The 18,747-nt window shown below is 43.4% G+C and overlaps 1 protein-coding gene across 2 annotated transcripts; it reads right to left on the bottom strand.

The window, feature by feature from the left end:
- Positions 1-7,142: 7,142 nt before the first annotated feature.
- SLN (sarcolipin) lies at positions 7,143-9,066 on the bottom strand. Of its 2 annotated transcripts, none has more exons than XR_008840587.1 (2): positions 8,935-9,066; positions 7,143-7,806 (listed from the first exon to the last, which is right to left on the bottom strand). XR_008840587.1 is itself a non-coding variant. In XM_056492319.1 (2 exons), the coding sequence occupies exon 2, from the start codon at positions 7,694-7,696 to the stop codon at positions 7,601-7,603; it is 96 nt and encodes a 31-aa protein (XP_056348294.1). In that variant the 5' UTR covers positions 7,697-7,806; positions 8,910-9,020; the 3' UTR covers positions 7,143-7,600. The 2 variants fall into 2 exon arrangements, 1 of the variants encoding a protein (XP_056348294.1); XM_056492319.1 differs by having other exon boundaries at positions 8,910-9,020.
- Positions 9,067-18,747: the final 9,681 nt, after the last annotated feature.

The following is an 18,747-nucleotide window of genomic DNA, read 5'->3' on the forward strand; positions in this document are numbered from 1 at the left end:
CCCCTTTACAGAAGCTTTGCCACTTAGATTCATACAACTGTAGAATTGTTTAGATTGGAAAAGGTCTTTAAAATCATCAGCTCCAGCCATTAACCCAGCACTGCCAAGTCCACCACTAAACCATGTCCCTGAGTGCCACATCTGCACATCTTTTAAATACCTCCAGGGATGCTGATTCCACCACTTCCCTGAGAAGTCTGTTCCAATGCTTGACAACCCAATTGTGTGCCTTTAAATTCTGTCTGTTTTTCTGTGGTTTGGCTTTTTTTTTGAATATGGAAATGGAGCTTCCTGGTCTGTAACTGCCCAGCTGTCCTCTGCAATCCTCTTAAAAGCTGATACTTCTTCTGCCACCTCCTGTTTTGCTGGTACCAGTCTGATGTGAGCAATAAGTTACACTCCACAGTAACCTGGCAGGCAATTTCATATCCAAGCTCCTTTAAAATCACAGGGTGAACATCATCTGGTCCTGCTGATGTATCACCATTCATGCTATTGGCTTCTGGCCCATCAGATGAGACCATTACTCATCACCTGAAGATAAAAGTTTTAGCATGGAAACTCTCCTAATCCCTTCTACAGTGAACTGCAGGTAATTAATACACCTTTCCTATACCAAACATATTTTCTGAGCACTCCTGCTCTGTATCTATCATCTGCAAACCCTGCAGTCTCCCAGAAGGTTGCCTGCTTCTGATGTATTTTGTTTTTATTTTATAATGCATCTGCCCTGGTATTATTCAACGATTTTCTTGCCCTCCTTGCAACCTTCTATTTAACTTTTCTGAGTTCTTTTCAGTTTTGCTAATGTAGATACATTTTCTGTGTTCTCAGCAGTAGTATTTTATTCATAACTCCTCCCTGTGCTTTGCAGATTCTTCTTTCAGCCCTCCTAGTCCCATAAGGAAGTTTCCCTCAAGCACATTGTGGTCACTGTCACACCATCATTTTACAAGGATATTTGATCCTGATCCTGTGTTCTGTTAATGGCTGCATGGCGCCTCCTTCTCTGACATCTGACTGCCCAAGGAGAAACAATTTATGTTGCTAAAAAATGTATCAGGAATTAGAGTCCAGTTTGACATTTTCCCACTTTGTGGAGGCAGTGTGAAGCTGGAGTTTTCTATGGCCACTGTGCTTTCTGCCTTCCAGCCTCCCTGCTATCTCATTCTTGTTCACACTTTAGTCCTAATTGCACTTTTCGTGCTTTCAAAATGTCAGGCTAGAGGGTTATTATATTTGTTTTAACAGTGAGTTTATTTCAATGAAGATTTTCAATGCTGCACTTTTTTTACTGATATTGTTGTCTTTGTCTTTCTGATATTTGCATTTACGTCTATGGTTGTCCTACATCCTATGGTTGCCTCCAGTTCCCACCTCTCTCATAGGCCAGTCCTGGCTAACAAACGGATGTTCCAAATCACTCAACTTCATTTTTTAATTAGTAATATTTCCAGGGGAAAAAGCCCAAAACAACAACAACAAAAAAAAAAAAAACAAACAAAAAAAAAACCAAAAAAACAACAATCACAAAATAATCACACCAAACAAACATAAAAAGAAAAACAAACAAAAACCAAAAAACAAGTCAGCACCACCAATATGCCTCACTCTGGTCTGTTTCTGGCTAAATGGGCCTTTAGTTGTTGAAGTTGCTGATTGGGTTTTTTTCCATCTGAATTTCATTGACTTTCACTCTGTTCTATATCAGGGGATGCAGTATGGCATTACTTTAAGTCTAGAAGCTGAGCACTCCACATTTGGAGCTGGCTGTTTATGCAGAAATGTTTCCCCAAGCCTGAAAGGGAGTTTTCAGTGATTGTGGTGCTCAGGTGAGTGCAGCCTCAGAAAAGAGAAGAGCCAAAACTCCCAACCCAGGCCACAAAGGGAGTGCAACTCTGGGACAATGGGTGTAAGTTCCTAATTATTAATCTCACAGGAGACTTTATTTAGCCTCATCATAACATGGAATTGACTGCATCTGATGAGACAGTTCCAGTTTCACAGTTTTCTTGATACACAAGTAAAAATGCAGCTGAAGTACCCGGAGGTATCATTAAGTAGGGAAGTGTCCTAGACTGAAAACAGAAAAAAAACAAGGCTTAGTGTTTTCAATGCTTATTACCTTCTGACTTCACTTAGATTTAAACCACTTTAAAAAATAGGCTATATCTAAAATTCTACTGGGGTTACAAAAACAAATGTGCTGCAAACAAAATCTATTAAACTCAGTTAATTGTTATTACTTATTTTGTTCCAAGACAGATAAGTTTTAGAACCTAGCAATTTGAAAGCATAATTTGAAATACAGATATAGATCTAAAGTGTGAAGGTTCCTGTTTCCAAATCATAGCTTCACTAAAGTGTTAATTAATATTGCTTATAGCGAAATTCTTTTATTGAAAATTGTGTTGAAGTGAAAGATCTAAAGCCACTTCTGGGATATCTTTTGCAGGTGATGCTAAAACAGGATTTTGTTGAGGGCAGATCAGAGCCAGAGACACAGAGGGGCAGATCCTTGTCTGATATAACAGGCCCAGCTCCACTGGAGCACACTGGGGAAATGCTTGCAGCAAGCAGAAGCAGATCCTGCCTAACATGGTGACAAGGCTCTGGTCAGTCCTGCTGGAACTGGCAGACACCAGTGAAACTGTGCTGCAAGTATTAAAAAATTATGCCCCTGCTTTTAGCTATGCCAGGAGATGTCTGAACAAGAAGCTGAACAGCAAAAGGGTTGAATACAGCAGGGAAAAGAGGTACATGCAAAATCCATTCTAGATTATTTATTGCTCAATGTGTCCCTTAGTTTTGATTAAGGAATTGGGTCACTCCCACTAGATATTTTGGGAGATGCATCTGGGCCAGACTCTCACAGTGATGTGCAAGCCCACATACAAGCCATGTGCATACAGAAATATTCAGATTTCTATGAGCACGAGGTAGGATCTGCACCAGGATCCCTCCTCCCAAGGCACATATCCATGAGGGATTAAGTCCCTCATGAGCAGCTTAGATCCCTGGATCACCAGGAAAATCCTGGCCCCACCAGTCTGATCTTCAGGTGACCTGAGCCACACTTGCTCCAGGCCTCCATACACATGGCAGGGACAGCAGACATGAGCAGAGGGTGACATTATTCTGGTAGACTGGGTACATCTCTGGCCATGAGGCTGAGACAAAACCCACTGCCTGCTTCTCAAGAGGGCAGAGTTGAAACACAAGGAAAACAGTCACTTGGAAGAGAGGCACAGCTCTGGCTGTTCCTCTGGGTACACCAAGAGGCTTAAATGCAGAGCCAAAAGATTAAGGCACATCCAGGCACATATAAAAACCTTCCTGGGCTCTGCCATACAAGCTGGAGTAGAAGGAAGCATGAGTCTACATTTATCTAACAACTGCTGCCAAAACCAAATTATTACTCATCTCCCTCATCCACCCACTAGAGCCAAGAACTGGCAAGTGCAAGTGGAATACAGCACAAACAGGGGGACAGGATGAACACCTCTGTTTGTTCCATATATGAATTTATGCTTTACAGTCCCTCCCAGATCAGCCCAGTGTGAGTGGGCTGGCACTAGCTGATAAGCATAGCAGAGCCTGCTTGGAGATGCTGTCATCTCTCTGCAGAGGCTGACAGCTGAACTGTTAAGCTGGGAGGTCAGAGTTCATTGGCTTGAGCAGCAGCTGTGTGTGGCCCTGAGAAACGTGCCAAAGGCTTTTCCAGCTCAGCCCCATGAGTTTAATTCGTGGGTAAACCCAGCACACAGGGGGCAAACCAGCTCAGCTGTGCAGGTGGAGAGTGATTTAGGGGCCCCCACAATGGCAACCAGGGAGTCAGCACCTGTCAGTCTTCTTGATCCCTTCAAGCTCACTGCACCAGCAAAATATAGATTATGATTGTGCCAAGTTCTTCTTGAATTGCAAGGGCATCTATTCCCTCTGGCACACTTCCAAATGCAGTTGTATAAATAGAACTGTGCTGGACTTGCTACATAGTGAGGAAGTTATTTATGCTTCACGTTTTTTTTGGCATGACCCAGAGAAAGATTCTGTGCATACACAGGAATGCTGCTTGATAAGGCTGAGAAGCCTGGGTTTTGCATTTCTTCTTCTTTTTCTTTGTCATCTGCTGAACACACATACACAGAACTTACACATTTCATGTTATATATTTCCATCTGCTGAACACAGAGATTACAAAGTGTGCCATTTTTTTCCCCATGGAAAACTGAATTTTGAGAGAATCTTTGCAAACTAAAAAATGTCACTAAGAAAATGTTTGTAATCAATCCACTTAGGAATGCAACATGTGCAGTTCCTTGATGTCAGCCACTTCTTTTTCCCATACTCACCTCTCTCTCATTTCATGATTGTTTCCTACCTTGTGACTTGGAGGTAGCACATCATGAGAGTGTCTGGTTATGTCACATGGATAGAGAACCTGCCTGGCCTGGAGCCTGGGCAATAAAGGAGAAGGGGGCACAGGTCACACAGCCTACAGCAGCCTTGGCACATCATACAAAGGCAAATGGACACAGTTGGTTTTCATACATGACATTTGACTTGGACAAATTTTATTTTTCCTTGATATAAACAATTTTCTTGAAATAAAAATGGAGAAACTGGTTTCAACTGAAAACATACTGGATTGATAAAAGCATTCTGGTAAACCCCACTGAACAATTTTCTAAGGATTAGCCAAAGTTTCAAATTTTGGTGCCTAAATTTGTCCTAGGTTGGTATCCAGGCTCATAAACTAGTACAAACACCTCCATTAAGGTCCATCAAATTAGGATACTTTTTACTTATATATCTGTATTTGGTTGAAGTTCTTTGACCTTAATGTGCCTGTACACCTACAAAATACGTAATGCTGGCTCTTCATAACCTCTGGCACTAAATGTTGCATGGCCTTTTTCTCAGTTTCAGGCAAATTACCCAGGTAAGTAATTTATGTCATCCAAAACCTGCTTGAAAACTAGAAATTCCTGAAAAGAGAACCACTTAGGCTGGCATTCTCAATTTTAGGAACTTATTAGAGGTGATTCACCTTAATCACATTGTCAAAGTCCTGAAAAGGATTGGTGACTAAAAGTTGTGAATGACCCAAACACTGCAGAATATTTTCTTAGCATCTTTCAGCACAAATACAGGCTGGGTGAAGAATGGATTGACAGCAGCCCTGAGAAGAAGGACTTGGGGACATCAGATTATGAGAACTGAACATGACCCAGGCAAGTGCACTCCCAGCCCAGAAAGCCAAACGTGTCCTGGGCTGCACCCAGTGGTGGCAGCAGGGCCAGGGAGGGGATTCTGCCCCTCTGCTCTGCTCTGTGAGACCCACCTGCAGTGCTGCATCAGCTCTGGGGCCAGCACAGGGAGGACAGGGAATGCTGGAGAGAGTCCAGAGGAGGGACACCAGGGTGATCAGAGGGATGGAGAACATCTGCTGTGAGGAAAGGCTGGGAGAGCTGTTTAGCCTGGAGAAGAGAAGGCTTTGGGAACACCTTCTACAGCCTTCCAGTACCTAAAGGGGTCTGCAGGAGAGCTGGAGAGGAACATTTTACAAAGGCATGTATTGTTAGGATGAGGGGGTTGGATCTGAAGTGAAAGACTGATCTAGTGGAAGATGTCCCTGCCCTTGGCAGGGGGAGTTGGAGCAAGATGATCTTTTTTGGAGCCTTGCAAACCAAACCACTCTGTGATTCTTCCTATCTGAAAACTGCTAGGATCACTTTGAACTGTTTCTGAACCACTACTGGTTCAGACACCCAAGCCCACACCTCTGGTTTTTACATTGCTAGACTGAGATGAGCCCAAAAATGTCAATTCACTCATGGCATTGGTCTCTTTTGGGAGTTTGAGCCAGTGAAAGATTCTCATCTTTCACACTGAATTATCAAGTATTTACAGTATTTAAAAATAGATTTTCCATGTCCTTCTCCAGCCATTGTTTGCATGTCTCACCAAGCTTATGAACACAAACAGACCATGTGCAGTGCTGGTAAAAGAGCAGCATCTGGTGCAAGGTTGGTGCAAGAGCTGCAGAGAAAGGCTGTGTCCATTGCTGACAGAGATTCATTTCAATGGCTCAGCACTTTTTTTTCAGAAAATTTGCCATCCCTGGAAGTGCTGGAGGCAAATTTGCTCATTTGCAGCCAAGAATAAACAAGAGGTGACTTTTTAGCATTGCACTGTAGTGGGGATTCCTTGACTGGGAGAATGAGAGGCACAAACTGTAAGAGTGCAAACCCACATGGAGGGTACAAACGACACAGGGCAAGGGCTCATTTATTAGCAAACTCTAGGCAACACAAACCCTTAATAAGTGGTGCTACCAGAATATTTGCTCTTTCCCTATAGCCTGGGCCCAAATCCCACTGTGAGGGCCAGCTCTGCCTGACCATCAAAGCCCAGCAGAGCCCTGCAGTGCTGCCTGTGTACATCAGCATCATGGCACATCCCGAGCTCCCTTCCTACAGCAAGCGGTACTTTGTAGAAGATCCTGACTCTCTGAAGCCATTAGAATGACAGATGGGGAATTCCTGGGAGGAGTTTGATGACTGATTTCACAAGCCCAGGAGCTGTGGGCTCCTGAAGCTGGCTGAAGATGTTTTAGCAGGCGATGACACCGTGACAGCAGCCCAGGCAGAGTCACACCTCAGCCTCCCGAGGCTGGGCACGGCTGTGCCGTGATGCCTGGCGTGCCTCACTGCACCCAGAGGGAATTCTGCTCTGGGCAAGGCTGGGGAGCCAGCAGGAGCTGCAATTGGCCAGGCTCAACCCTCCAGGCACTGCTCCAAAAATAGCTCTGAAATAGAGCTGTGGGAATCCCTGCCTGAAACTGAGCTTCAGAAAACGCGATTATTGACAATGTCCCAGAGGGCAGCAGCTCTCTTTGAACTCTGTGTCCACAGGCACTAAGTGTGCTAGTGTCTCTGGACAGAAAAGTCACCCAAACAGGTGATATGTGTGGCTACATGTCTGTTATGCTGCATGGTTTTCATTCTACAGCACTGTTTTAAAAATTACAAATTAAAATGTAAGTAGGAGGAGCAAGCAAACCACCCCACTTTTATATCACACTGTAGCACAGGTGTTACCAGCTCAGGTCAGGAGAGGGATAAGGAATGCTCAAACAATGATTTTATGTGGTCTTTATTTAAACAAAATGTGCAAATGGAAGCAGACGTTTCACATTCCTTTTTGCTAAGCAAATTTATGCATTTTACATTGGACAATACAGGCTCTCACAATACATGCTGCAGTTTTACACCCTCCAGAACCCAACACTGATGCCAAACAAGCATCATCAGTGGGCTGGGGATACAGCATTCACAGAGACTATCAGAGGAGACAGCCACATCAAACTGCTCCTAAGCATCTCACATTTTACAGCTGGATCACTGCAGACTGAAAGAATTACACCATCACAGACCCACTACAGACATTAGCACAGGCAACAGATAGGAGAGAGTAAAAAATAAAGGTTCAGGACATCCTCAATTGACTGAAAGCTAATTGGTGTGGCATGTTGTGGGTGGTACTGATATCTGTGGAGGCACACACTGAAATCACCTCCAGAGTTTCTGAGAGCCTTTCAATCCTGATAAGACTTCACAAGGAGCCACATGAGGATCACAGTAATCAGGACAACCATGAAGTTGAGGCAAATTTCTCGTGTGGAAAGTTCCATTTTTTGGGGAGTAATGAGGAGAGAGCAGGGGTCAGCAGGCAGAGAGCAAAGGGAAAACTCCAGTGACTTGCTTGGATGTGTCCTTGAGCTCAACCTTCAGGTCACAGGCTCTTAAAAAAAAAAAAAAAAAAAAAAAGTAAGGGACAGATGCATGAAGGTGGCAGATTCAGTAGAGCTTTTTATGTTGGTCTAAATAAATGTTGCTTCAGTGGCCAGGAGTCAGTAAGCACTGGGGTGCCAAGAAGTAAAATTCATCTTTGGCAGCTTATCACCTTCTTTGATTTCCTGCAAGGACGTTCCCAGTGTTATCCCAAAAACAGTGCACAGGGGTGAGCAGTCTGTGGAAGTCAATGCTGCTTTCTGCAAGCTTTTTCAAGTAAATAATGTCCAAGCCCCATTTGAACTTTGAGCAAATATACATGCTAAATATACTATTGCTAAGAGGTTTGAAATTCCTATGTTTGTCAGTGTATTATTTTAAGAAGCTAAGTGCAAACTATTATTTTATAGGGAAAGACAAATAAATCTGAATTATTTGTTGCTACTAAAAATACAAGGAGAGCCTAAGGTTAGATGTTTTCGTTTCTGAAGAAATTCACAAATTTTGTGAGTCATTTCCATAGATGAAATAGAATTTTCTCAAGAAAATTCTCTGCATTTACTCAATACTGAATAATCAATACTCAATACTCAATATTCAAGAAAATTTCTGCCTTTCCTGAAATTTTGAATTGAAAAATTGAAAAAAAGGAAAAATTGAATTGAAAAATGCTAAAAATCTTGTATTTCAAAAATCCCATTCAAGTTGTAATCAAAAACTTTTCATTTGGTTATTGCTTCTATTTACTTTATGAGAGCAATTTCTGAATTTTATATGATTTTGGAGTTCATGCACTGAAAAAAGATAATACTTTATCATTAATATCATGCACTAATCTCTGCACACCCTATAAATAAAACAAGAACCTTTTAACAAATGAAGCATTAAGTCTAGACAAAGAATTTCAGCTACACAACCAGATTAGGCTGTAACATCTCTGGTGCAAATGAGAAGCCTTGGGACCATACCAGCATGAAGATAGTTTCAATTACTTTAAAATTACTTTAGCTTGCAGATTAAATATTAAAAGCTTAGTGCATGCAGTTAACAAATTCCTACATTTTCAAGCTGTTTTGCCAGCCTTCTATATCCTTGCACACGAGAAAATCTGACCTGATAAGTAAGGCAGTTCTTTTACCTTGAGGAGGTAAATGGAGCCCTGTGGTTCTGCCTCAGGACCTTGGGTCACTGCAGGGAATTTTTCCCTCCAAGCTTCTGCCTATGTCCCTCTCAGTCTGGATGCTCTGTCCCTGTGTGGGCACTAAAGTAGGCTGAGGGTGGAGACCAACAAGTGCATTGGCAATCCAGGTGCTGACATCACCCCCCCCAAATATTTTTAAAGGGCTAAGCTGGGCTGCAAATTTGGTTAAGGCTGTTTATGCAGTGGGCTCTGTGGGCTGATTTGCTTCTTTTGGCACGGTGCTGTACTAACAGCAGAGCTGTGTGCATCCCTTGGGAGTCAATTTGATATGATAGAGAATTTCATGCAATCATAGAATGGTTTTGGTTGGAAGGAACCTTAAAAAGCATCTAATTCCAATCCCCTGCCGTGGACAGGGACACCTTCCACTAGACCAGGTTGCTCAGAGCCCCATCCAGCCTGGCCTTGAACACTTCTGGGAATTGGGGCATCCACAGCTTCTCTGAGCAACCTGTTTCAGTGTTTCACACCCTCACAGTGAAGAATTTCTTCCTAATATCTAACCTAAACCTACTCTTTGAGCTACAAGCTATTCCCCCATGTTCTGTCACTAAATTCTTTCTTTTGGCCTGTTGATGTCTTCCTCAGTGTGGGGAAAGAGAAAGAAAGAGCCACTTGAAGAGTTCTGCTTGCAGAGCCAAGGATGTCAAAACCATTTCCAGGTGCTCCATATGGAGCCTGTCTACACAACTACCTTTTTGGTACAGTGCAGCTGTTGCTGTTCCACATACCTCTAGTCTGCACAGCTTCTTGAGTTCATATGCATTTAAAAGAAGGTGGATATGAGCAAAATACACTTTCCATTTCAATACAAATAACTGAAACAGGATCTTTTGCTGGATAGAAAGGTTTGAGACTCATTTGCATTGAAAAATACAGAACACTTTTTAAAGAACTGCTTACACTCTTGCATGCTCTTCCCCTACTGAATTTCAGTACTAGTGTGAATGCTTCACCTATCTGAGCATACAGAGAAGTATTTCTGCCACCATGCAGTGTTCCACCTCAAAAAGAGACTGCTCTGTGGCCTAGGGAGCTGTAACCCCAACATTCCCTTATCTTTGCTCAAGGCACTGCTAGAACTTGCTGTGAGCAGGAACAAGGAGCTGCTATTTGCTCCATGTGAATGGCCACAGCAGAGCGAGCTGGAATGAACTGGGAGCAGCCAGTGCCATGGGTTTCCCCCTACTTGGAAAAGACAAGTATTTCCACTGAAGTCAGAGGGGCCACTTCTGCAACACTTCTACCAGAGGAGTGGGGGGATCCTGCTCAGGTTTAAGTGTGTAAGGCTATCCACAGCACTGACCTTATTCTCACTGCCAAACACCTTGTGACACACGGAGTGCAGATTATTTATTGATTCTGATGCCTTCCATATATTTATATTCAGGCATGCTGGGACATACTTTAGCTCAGTGTATCCAAGTTTGTTTGTCACCATCCTCCTCCCTGAGCTCCAGGTTTGTCCCTCTGCACCATTGCTGGCACTCACATCACGGGACCATGGCCTGGTGAGCCAGGGCAGCTGGCTGGAAAGCTGCCCAGTGGAAAACACAACAAAACAAATAGCTGTGGGTAACCAGGGGGGTGGAGGGGAGGGCTGCTTGGGTTTTGCTGGATGATCTCCCTAAATAGTCTTCCCATGGGATCAGTGGAGGCAGGAGGGGGATCAGAACAGTAGATTTCCTTTTCATGGCTTTGACTGCCTTGCCACTGCCCTCCTACAAGCAGGCAGCACGTTCAAAGGGGCCAGTGTGCTGTGTGGGAGCCTGGTGCTGAAGCACACAGATCAAACTGCAAAGGCTTCAAGCCATGCCCCACTCAGGAGTTACATGCCTAAGCAGGTTTGCAGGGTCCTGTTATGATGCATGCTCTGCTGAGCCATCCCTTTAGGGAAAACTTGGGCAAACATCCCACACTTACAGGGATTTGGGATATCCAGGGTGAAAATGCTCCTTTTAGCCAGAGGGAAGCAAGATTATGACTACCATGAGCCTACCCTAGACTAATTCCTCCCTTGGCATGTTCTGAAGCAGAAATTTGTGAATTTCTCATGCTATACCCATTTACTTCACCTTGAATCACATAAATCTTCACCAGAGAAAAGATGAAACATTTGAATGCCATTCACCCTAATTATTAAATATTCCACAGCACTGCCTAAATATTCCCCTTGGGCTATGGAAACCTTGGGATTCATTTTACTCTCTGCTAACAAAAAAAAAAAGTGCATTTTTTAACTTAGAACCCATCTGGTCCCCAGGCTCAGGTCCCCTGCACTTCCACACTGACAGAGAGCTTCTTCCTCCTCTGTGCCAGCTCATCTCCTTCTTCTTTAATATCCTGCAAGACAGCTAGAAAACTTCCCTTCTTCAAAGCAGGGAAACAGCACTATAAATGTCATTAATCACAATACACACAATGAACAGCCTAACTCAACTCTACAGGCACTGATGTTTCTCTCATTTTCTGTGCTGAGGATCTTGCAGTAGACCATGGATGAGCACACAGAATCACAAGCATTCACTGTTGAACAAGAACAAAGTTCATCTAATTCAGTACACTGACTGGTAGTATATGGAAATACAGGAAATATAGCATGATCTTTGCCTAGATATTCTCAAACATCTGGGATTCAGTCTACTGGGATTGCTAGGTAGGGACTACAAACAGGCTGGGTTTATGGCTCCCTCTTGCTCATTCCAATAATAATTCTACATCAGGCAACTTGTTCATAGTTCAGCTTTACCTATATATTACATAAGGTACACAAAGACACACACACATGCACAGACTTGTGAAAAAAAAGGGCTTAGCACTGACCAGGAGGTCCAATAAACACCCCTGAGTTGTGGAATGTGCCTGGATGCTATCAGTGAATCCAATCAGAGTTTGAACAACTGACTTCAGTTCCCCACATATTAGTCTGTCACTTCCAGAGGCTGAAAATTCTGCCTGCTCCACTCAATACCACCACCTCCCAAAAAACCCAATTATTTCTACTCTTCATGAAAAAGCATAAAGACCTTAAAGGCTGTTTCTTTAAGAAGTTGGTTTATTTATCTAAGTGGTACTGATTAAGAAAGCAGAAAGGAGAAGAAGAGAATTAAAGTAGTGATTTTACTTTGAATGTTAATGCAGAGGTTGAATATTTTTCTCATTGTCACTTTTTGTTCTTTTTCTGACAGATCTGAATGTTCTCAGCTTTCATGTGGCCATGCCAAAGCTCCATTTTCATGCCACACATACTCAAACTTACGTCTCCAGTCTATATTTAAAGTTGCTGTGACTATCTCACGTTCTTCCCAGCCTACTAATCAAGTTCCATATCACCTTTCAAAGCCATTATTACACAATTAGAGGATATTGTGTTCATTTTTGCTCTCAGCATTACCTTTCTTACCAAATGCAGTATAATTCTTCATTCTCTCTTAGAGTTTGATTTTTTTTATACTTGTTCTTATAGTTTTATTGGGTTTTGGGGTGTGTTTTGTTAATTTTAGACTTCAGAAGACACTTCTTTTATTTCTCTACAAAGTTTTCAACTGGACAAATGTTTCAGTACTGTGAGACAAATTACAACCCTCTGTGACAATGTACTCAGGCCAATAAAAGACCACGTGCTAACCTGAATACAGAAGGGAAAGAAGGAAACTTGAAATTACTTCTAAAACACCACAAATGAGAGGTAAAATAAGAAAGATAAAGCAGAGGAGGTCTTAATTTTAAACTTTTATAGCTGGCTGTCTCAAAAAAAAAAATTAAATGTCAGATCAAGAGTGAAGAAAACATCAATTCAATAGCAGTGACCCAGTCACTGCAGGGACAATCAAGCTGTAAATAGCATTAGGAGATTAAATATCACAGATGAAATTGTACAAAAATGCTGTTGAAAGTTAGACAAAAATGGGTGTATTTTACATCTTGGCTTCTATATTCTTCCACCCCATTTGTTGGAGTTGAATTCTGGGACACAGCCTTCCTCTTTCAGAGGGCTTTACAGAAAACCATTAAAAGCCAACTTTCCTCCATGGTGCTAAATGTCAGACCTTGAAGTTAATGAGTTTCTCCAGGAAGATAACTAAAGGCTAGTAGGGAATTTATGGCTATGCACTGGGATATGCTGTTGCTGCACTTCCTTGTCTAGACAGTACTGGTGGAAGCTGTAGAGAAGGTTTTGAGCTTAAATGCTTGTAAAGCTGATTTCAGCAATCAGCATCAAGGTCATAGACATGCAGATTACTGAGGCCACACTCTTCCATACCACCTTAAAACTTACTGCCAGGCAGAGATGCAGTTTGGGCAGAGAGAGTAGGCAGGAGCACATTAAATCCCTGGGAATATGAACCCCTGCATTGGCAACATGTTCAGAAGCACAGTAGTTGTGACCTTTGCCACATCTGTCTTCTGATGAATGTCATTTATGAGGTTTGTGCTTGAACCAGCAGATTTCTGTCCACAAGCATAGGAGAACAGATCAAAAATCTAGTCAGCACTGGTTCAAAGAAGAAACAATCTATTGACTAGTAAGGAAATACATGAGAGGGATTGATGGCAGAAGATGCAGTGGAAGAAGAACACATTCAAATCAGAAATAAAATCAATCCCTTTAAAAGTGATTTCTGAGTGGTGCAGAAAATTTCTACAGGTGGGAGAGGAGAAACTAGTGCAGCAGGGTCAGAGGCCCAGGCAGGCAAGTGCAGATTTCTGTACTCAGGCCATGGTGCTCAGTGCTTTTGCATCAAGAATTATTGATGTCTTTGTAGCTATCAACATGTCACAAGTCTCCTGCAAAGGGTACAGCTATCCCAGAAGAGGTATGGACTCAGACCAACAAGGATGGCTGTGAACCTACAACCTGTTGGTTGCAAAAATGAGTAAATGGTAAATGAGCATATAAGCAAGGACAGGGTGCTTTTCTCTGAAAAAAAAAAAAAAAAAAAGAAGGAGGCAGCATTGTAAATAACAGTAAAGTAACTTCTGAGTAGGACTTTGGCCATGAGTTTCCACTGATGTCAATCAGGTTCTCCCCTTACTCTAGCACAGAGCGAGGCATCTGTGCACTTACAGCATGGTTTGATCTCTTCCATGGAAAGAAGTGAGTCTTCAATAAACTATGTCCTGGCACCATGAAGGAACACAATTTTTATCTCTGGGAGCAACAATATCAGCACTACTGGTATGTGGCAAGCTTTCAACTTAACCCATACAGCTGTTGTGTGCATTCTTGCATCTCTGAAGTCACTCACAGGGCATCCAGCAGCCCCTCCCTGAGAAGGAAATTTGCCTTTGGTTGCCAAGTAGCCACCAGCTGTTGTGCCAACACACCCTGGTGCTTCAGCCAGTGGTGTTTGGGTGGTTTTGCAGGGCTGTGGGCTGATGGAGCTGCCTCTGAAGGCTCCCAGCCCAGCCCAGCTCTGCCACAGACACAAACTGCAGGGCTGTGCTTATCCCAGGTGTGCTCTGTCTGACACATTCCCCATGGAGCAGCCACAGATGCCATGGAACACTGTGGAGAGGGCTTACAGCTGGGCTGTGAGCCAGGGAGAGTTAATTGATAAGGTTTACTTCTAAAGGAATTTTACCAAGGCCATTGGTATGGAGACTGGGAAGAGAAAGAGATAAGAGAGAAGAAACCCGCAGCTGGGAAAAGGATTCTTAGAAAAGTTTTGTGAAAAACAGAGGTGGAGATGGTTTTACACCAATGAACATTATGTTGATCTATTGTAACCAATGAACAAAGTGTAAACTTTGTAGAGTGTATAAAAGACAGCATGCTGTTGTAATAAACAGATTTTGAGATGTAGTGCATCCTTTAGTGTGTCACCCTCACCCTCAGCCAGGAGATCATTAGGAAGTAACTACCAGCAGTAGGCTGGTATTTTATATAGTCCAGCACCCACAGTGAAAAGACAGAGAGCCCATTCCTGAGAACATGGAAAGGAACTGTCCTTCCCTAGGGACACTCAGAGGAGCATGTGAACAGAACCAGCGAGATGAAGCCCTTGCCTGGAACCTGCCTGGGGGAAAAAAGAAAACCAAACCAAACCACAAACAAAATGCAAACCAAACCAATTTTAAAAAGATAAAAAAAAATAAAAAAAATTAAAAACCCACCAAGAAAAACAAGTAGAAAGCAACTGCCCCACTCCTGGAGTTATGGAGCTCAGAGGTACATAGCAAGCCACACACTTTCATCCAGAAATCAAGAAAAAGTAGAGTGAGGGGTCTACAAAAGAGAATGTGTGTGGTGAGCTCTGGGTCCAGCTCAGGACTGGTAGATAGGAAACCACACTAATCTGGGTGTCTGTATTAGAACCAGGAATATTGCTGGACTTAAACAACAATAAAAGCTTATTTCTATAAATGCTTCATGGCATGAGCCCTGGAAAAGCACAGTTTAGCACTCACCATCAATTAGATACTGGGTGTTGCAGTAGTCTGAATTTCTGGATGCTGTAGACAAGAACCCTCGGACAATGCCTGGAACAAGGGGAAGCCAACAGGCCTGGAAGACCTAATGCTTCTGCAATATTTAGGTGTCCTCTGCAAACATAAATGCATGTGATGAATAAATAAACTGTCACTAAACAGGACCTAAAACATCTCTTCTGGCCCACCACTACTTCAAATACCCCTTGCAGAGATGTTACACTCACATTTCAGTATTATCCATTGAAACAAATCCAAAGCCAGTATTATTTAGCAAGGAAAGCTCATGGAGGATCTCATCCTTCTCTCACTGAAATCCAGAGGAATCTTGCTATGTGTTTTACCAGGGGCTGAGCTGACCTCAAAGCATTGGGTTGCACTTCTTTGTGTTCATTAGGAAAAACAGAGTAAGGCTGGTTTGACTTGATGGGAGGAAGGCAGGAGCAGATTCTCTCTCAGCACAGATTCACTCTTAATTTTTGAGGTGTTTATACACAGGCAAAGAGTCTTGACACAGAGTCAAGAGATCTTTAATGACCTTCTAATCACAGCAGTCATTGACCCTGTGTGAGTGGGATGAAATATAATACATAGCTTGACTCAAGACAATGCAGACCAGAGTTTTGTAACAACTGATGAAAATAAATTGTTATTCTTTCTCTGAGCAAGGTACTTTTATGGAATAAATGAGAAGTAAAACATGGCTACTCTCAACAATTCAGTAACCCCTTCCTTCTCCAGGACCCAGATGATTGTTCCAGGCAATCATGAAATATGCCCAAAGACTGTCAGGATTTAATCCAGAAAAATCCAGCCAAATTAGTGGAACAGTCCAAAACAGCACCCTCAGCCTGAGCCCCAACAGTGCTTCTTCTTTCCTCTTGCTTAGTCAAAATCCACATCTATTATAATTGCTCTCCCAGTCTGTTTTGATGGGCATATGGATCTGGATCTTGGAAAGACAAGTGTTAAGAGTGAACAATAACTTTTAACAGGACTACTGACCAGTAATATATTGGGAGCAAAGTCTTTTAACATTAGATAGCTGCATCACTAAAGTTAAGCTTCCTCTGTTGTTTGTTATAGATGTTCTTTACCTTCTTCTTCTCTTAGTAATCACAGTTTGTGCATCACTGATGGATAGTTAAATTCACTTTTTTTGCTTTCTGCAAAATCAATTCACACATCTCTGCATGAGCAGATGGAGGTTGCATTACCTGAGGGTGTACAAAGTGAGCAGCACACAGACACCCACTCTTATGCCCACAGACTTAAGTGTTATGTGCCTAAGGGGAAAATAGGAGATCTATTCTCTGCTGAGCCATCATACCTTCCCTTCCCTTCCTCTGTTAATACATTATCTTTCATTCCCTGCCCTGGAATAGGAAACAATTTCTTTTGCCCTCTCAGAGCTTTATTAGGCAACTGCTCATATCAAGCCTGTGCACTCCCAAACCAGCTGTCAGCATGGCTCTCTTTGCTACACGTCATGGATTTAATCCTGCAGCAGTAATGCTCACCTGCCACGCTGTGCACTCAGTGTTTGGCAGCTGGAGCAGGGCACCCACCTTCTCTTCACCCTTGGGTGTGCTCCTCAGTGTTACCCATTTTGCACAGTACTAACCTTTCATGGTTACAAGATGCTCTGCTTGAAAGTGCTGTGTGGAAAGCATTGGCTTGGTGCACCTCTGGCATCTGCCCCTCCGAAGCATCTTCCAGTTCTTTTTTGTTGGAAGGCATGTTATCTGCCAGCTTCCAGACCTTTCTGCATTGCAGGAGACAATTTCCAGCTAGGTGGTCTGGCTAAACTGTGGACAAGAATGAATTCCTACCCACTGCAGAACATGATCCAGGTGTGCCCAGGTGGCCAAGAAGGCCGATGGCATCCTGGCCTGGAGCAGCAGTGCTGTGGCAGCAGGAGCAGGGCAGTGACCGTCCCCCTGCACTGGGCACTGCTGAGGCCACAGCTCCAATCCTGTGCTCAGTTCTGGGCCCCTCACTGCAAGAAAGACATTGAGGGGCTGGAGCGTGTCCAGAGAAGGGACACGGAGCTGGGGAAGGCTCTGGAGCACAAGTGCTGTGAGGAGCAGCTGAGGGAGCTGGGGGTGTTTAGCCTGGAGAAAAGGAGGCTCAGGGGGGACCCATCACTCTGCAGCTGCCTGACAGGAGGGGGAGCTGGGGGGGGGTCAGCCTCTTCTGCCAGGTGATAGGACAAGAGGAAATGGCTTCAAATTGCCATAGGGGAGATTTAGAAATTTTTTAGGAAAAATTTTTTCACTGAAAGGATTGTCAAACGCTGGAACAGGCTGCCCAGGGAAATGGTAGAGTTGTCATCCCTGGAGGTGTTTGACAATACTTAGGTATGTCACCAGAGGTTGGTGTGACATGGTTTAATGGTGAACACAGCAGTGCTGGGTTAACAGTTGGACTCAGTGACTTTAGAGGTCTTTTCCAACCTAAATGATTCTGTGATTGTAACACTCCCCTGCCAAGAGAGGGTCAGGGGTGCAAGTCAGTGCATTCTTTGGCTTGATGTGATAATATTAACCAGATCAGTACTTTGCCCATAGGACCTAAGCAGCCATCTAAGCACCTAATAGACTGCTCAGGCTGGATGACATGACACTGACCTGTGTCAACCCTGGATAATAGAAGTATCTCTTAATCCAGCAGGAACAGCCAGGGAACCACACTCTGATCCTCTGCAGAGCTCCTGTGGGGCTTGTTATGCTTTTGGAGAGAAGCAGCAATCTGTGCCAGGTCAGACAGGAAACTCATTATTCCAGGAAGCATTAGAGGGATGTTGCTTCATTAACTTGAGCTAAAGTTCAGTTTTTCCACCAGACAGACAAGAGTTGAAGTTGTTGATGATTACCTGGGCAATAAGGGCAGGACAACCTTGCTAGCCTGTGTTGTTTTCTGTGTGCAATCCTCCTGGTAATAAGAAGTCATTGGTTCTGTGCCAGTTATTTCCTGAGGTTTGCCAGCACGTGGCTTGGGTATGACCAGCCTGAGAGAACGGCAGGTGCTGGGGAAATGTCAGCCAAGGAGTAATGGAGGAGTGTGTGTGGCATCCAGGGGGGCAGGATGCATGGGATGCCCTGAGCCAAGGAGCCTGCTTGCTCCCCACCCCCAGGGCACAACTGTGTGCCTTTGCCTGCTCACTGCCCCTTCCAAGTCTTCCATTAGACTTGGAAGAAAAAGAAGGTCTTGCCCTGTGAGACAATTGTATTTCTCAAGAAATACAGTCTATCAAACTTGGAGGGAAAATTGGCCAAGCAAAGCCCCATTCAAATTCAGGGAAACTGGTGACAGACA

This window comes from Oenanthe melanoleuca, chromosome 1, assembly GCF_029582105.1.
Source record: "Oenanthe melanoleuca isolate GR-GAL-2019-014 chromosome 1, OMel1.0, whole genome shotgun sequence".
NCBI lineage: Eukaryota > Metazoa > Chordata > Aves > Passeriformes > Muscicapidae > Oenanthe > Oenanthe melanoleuca.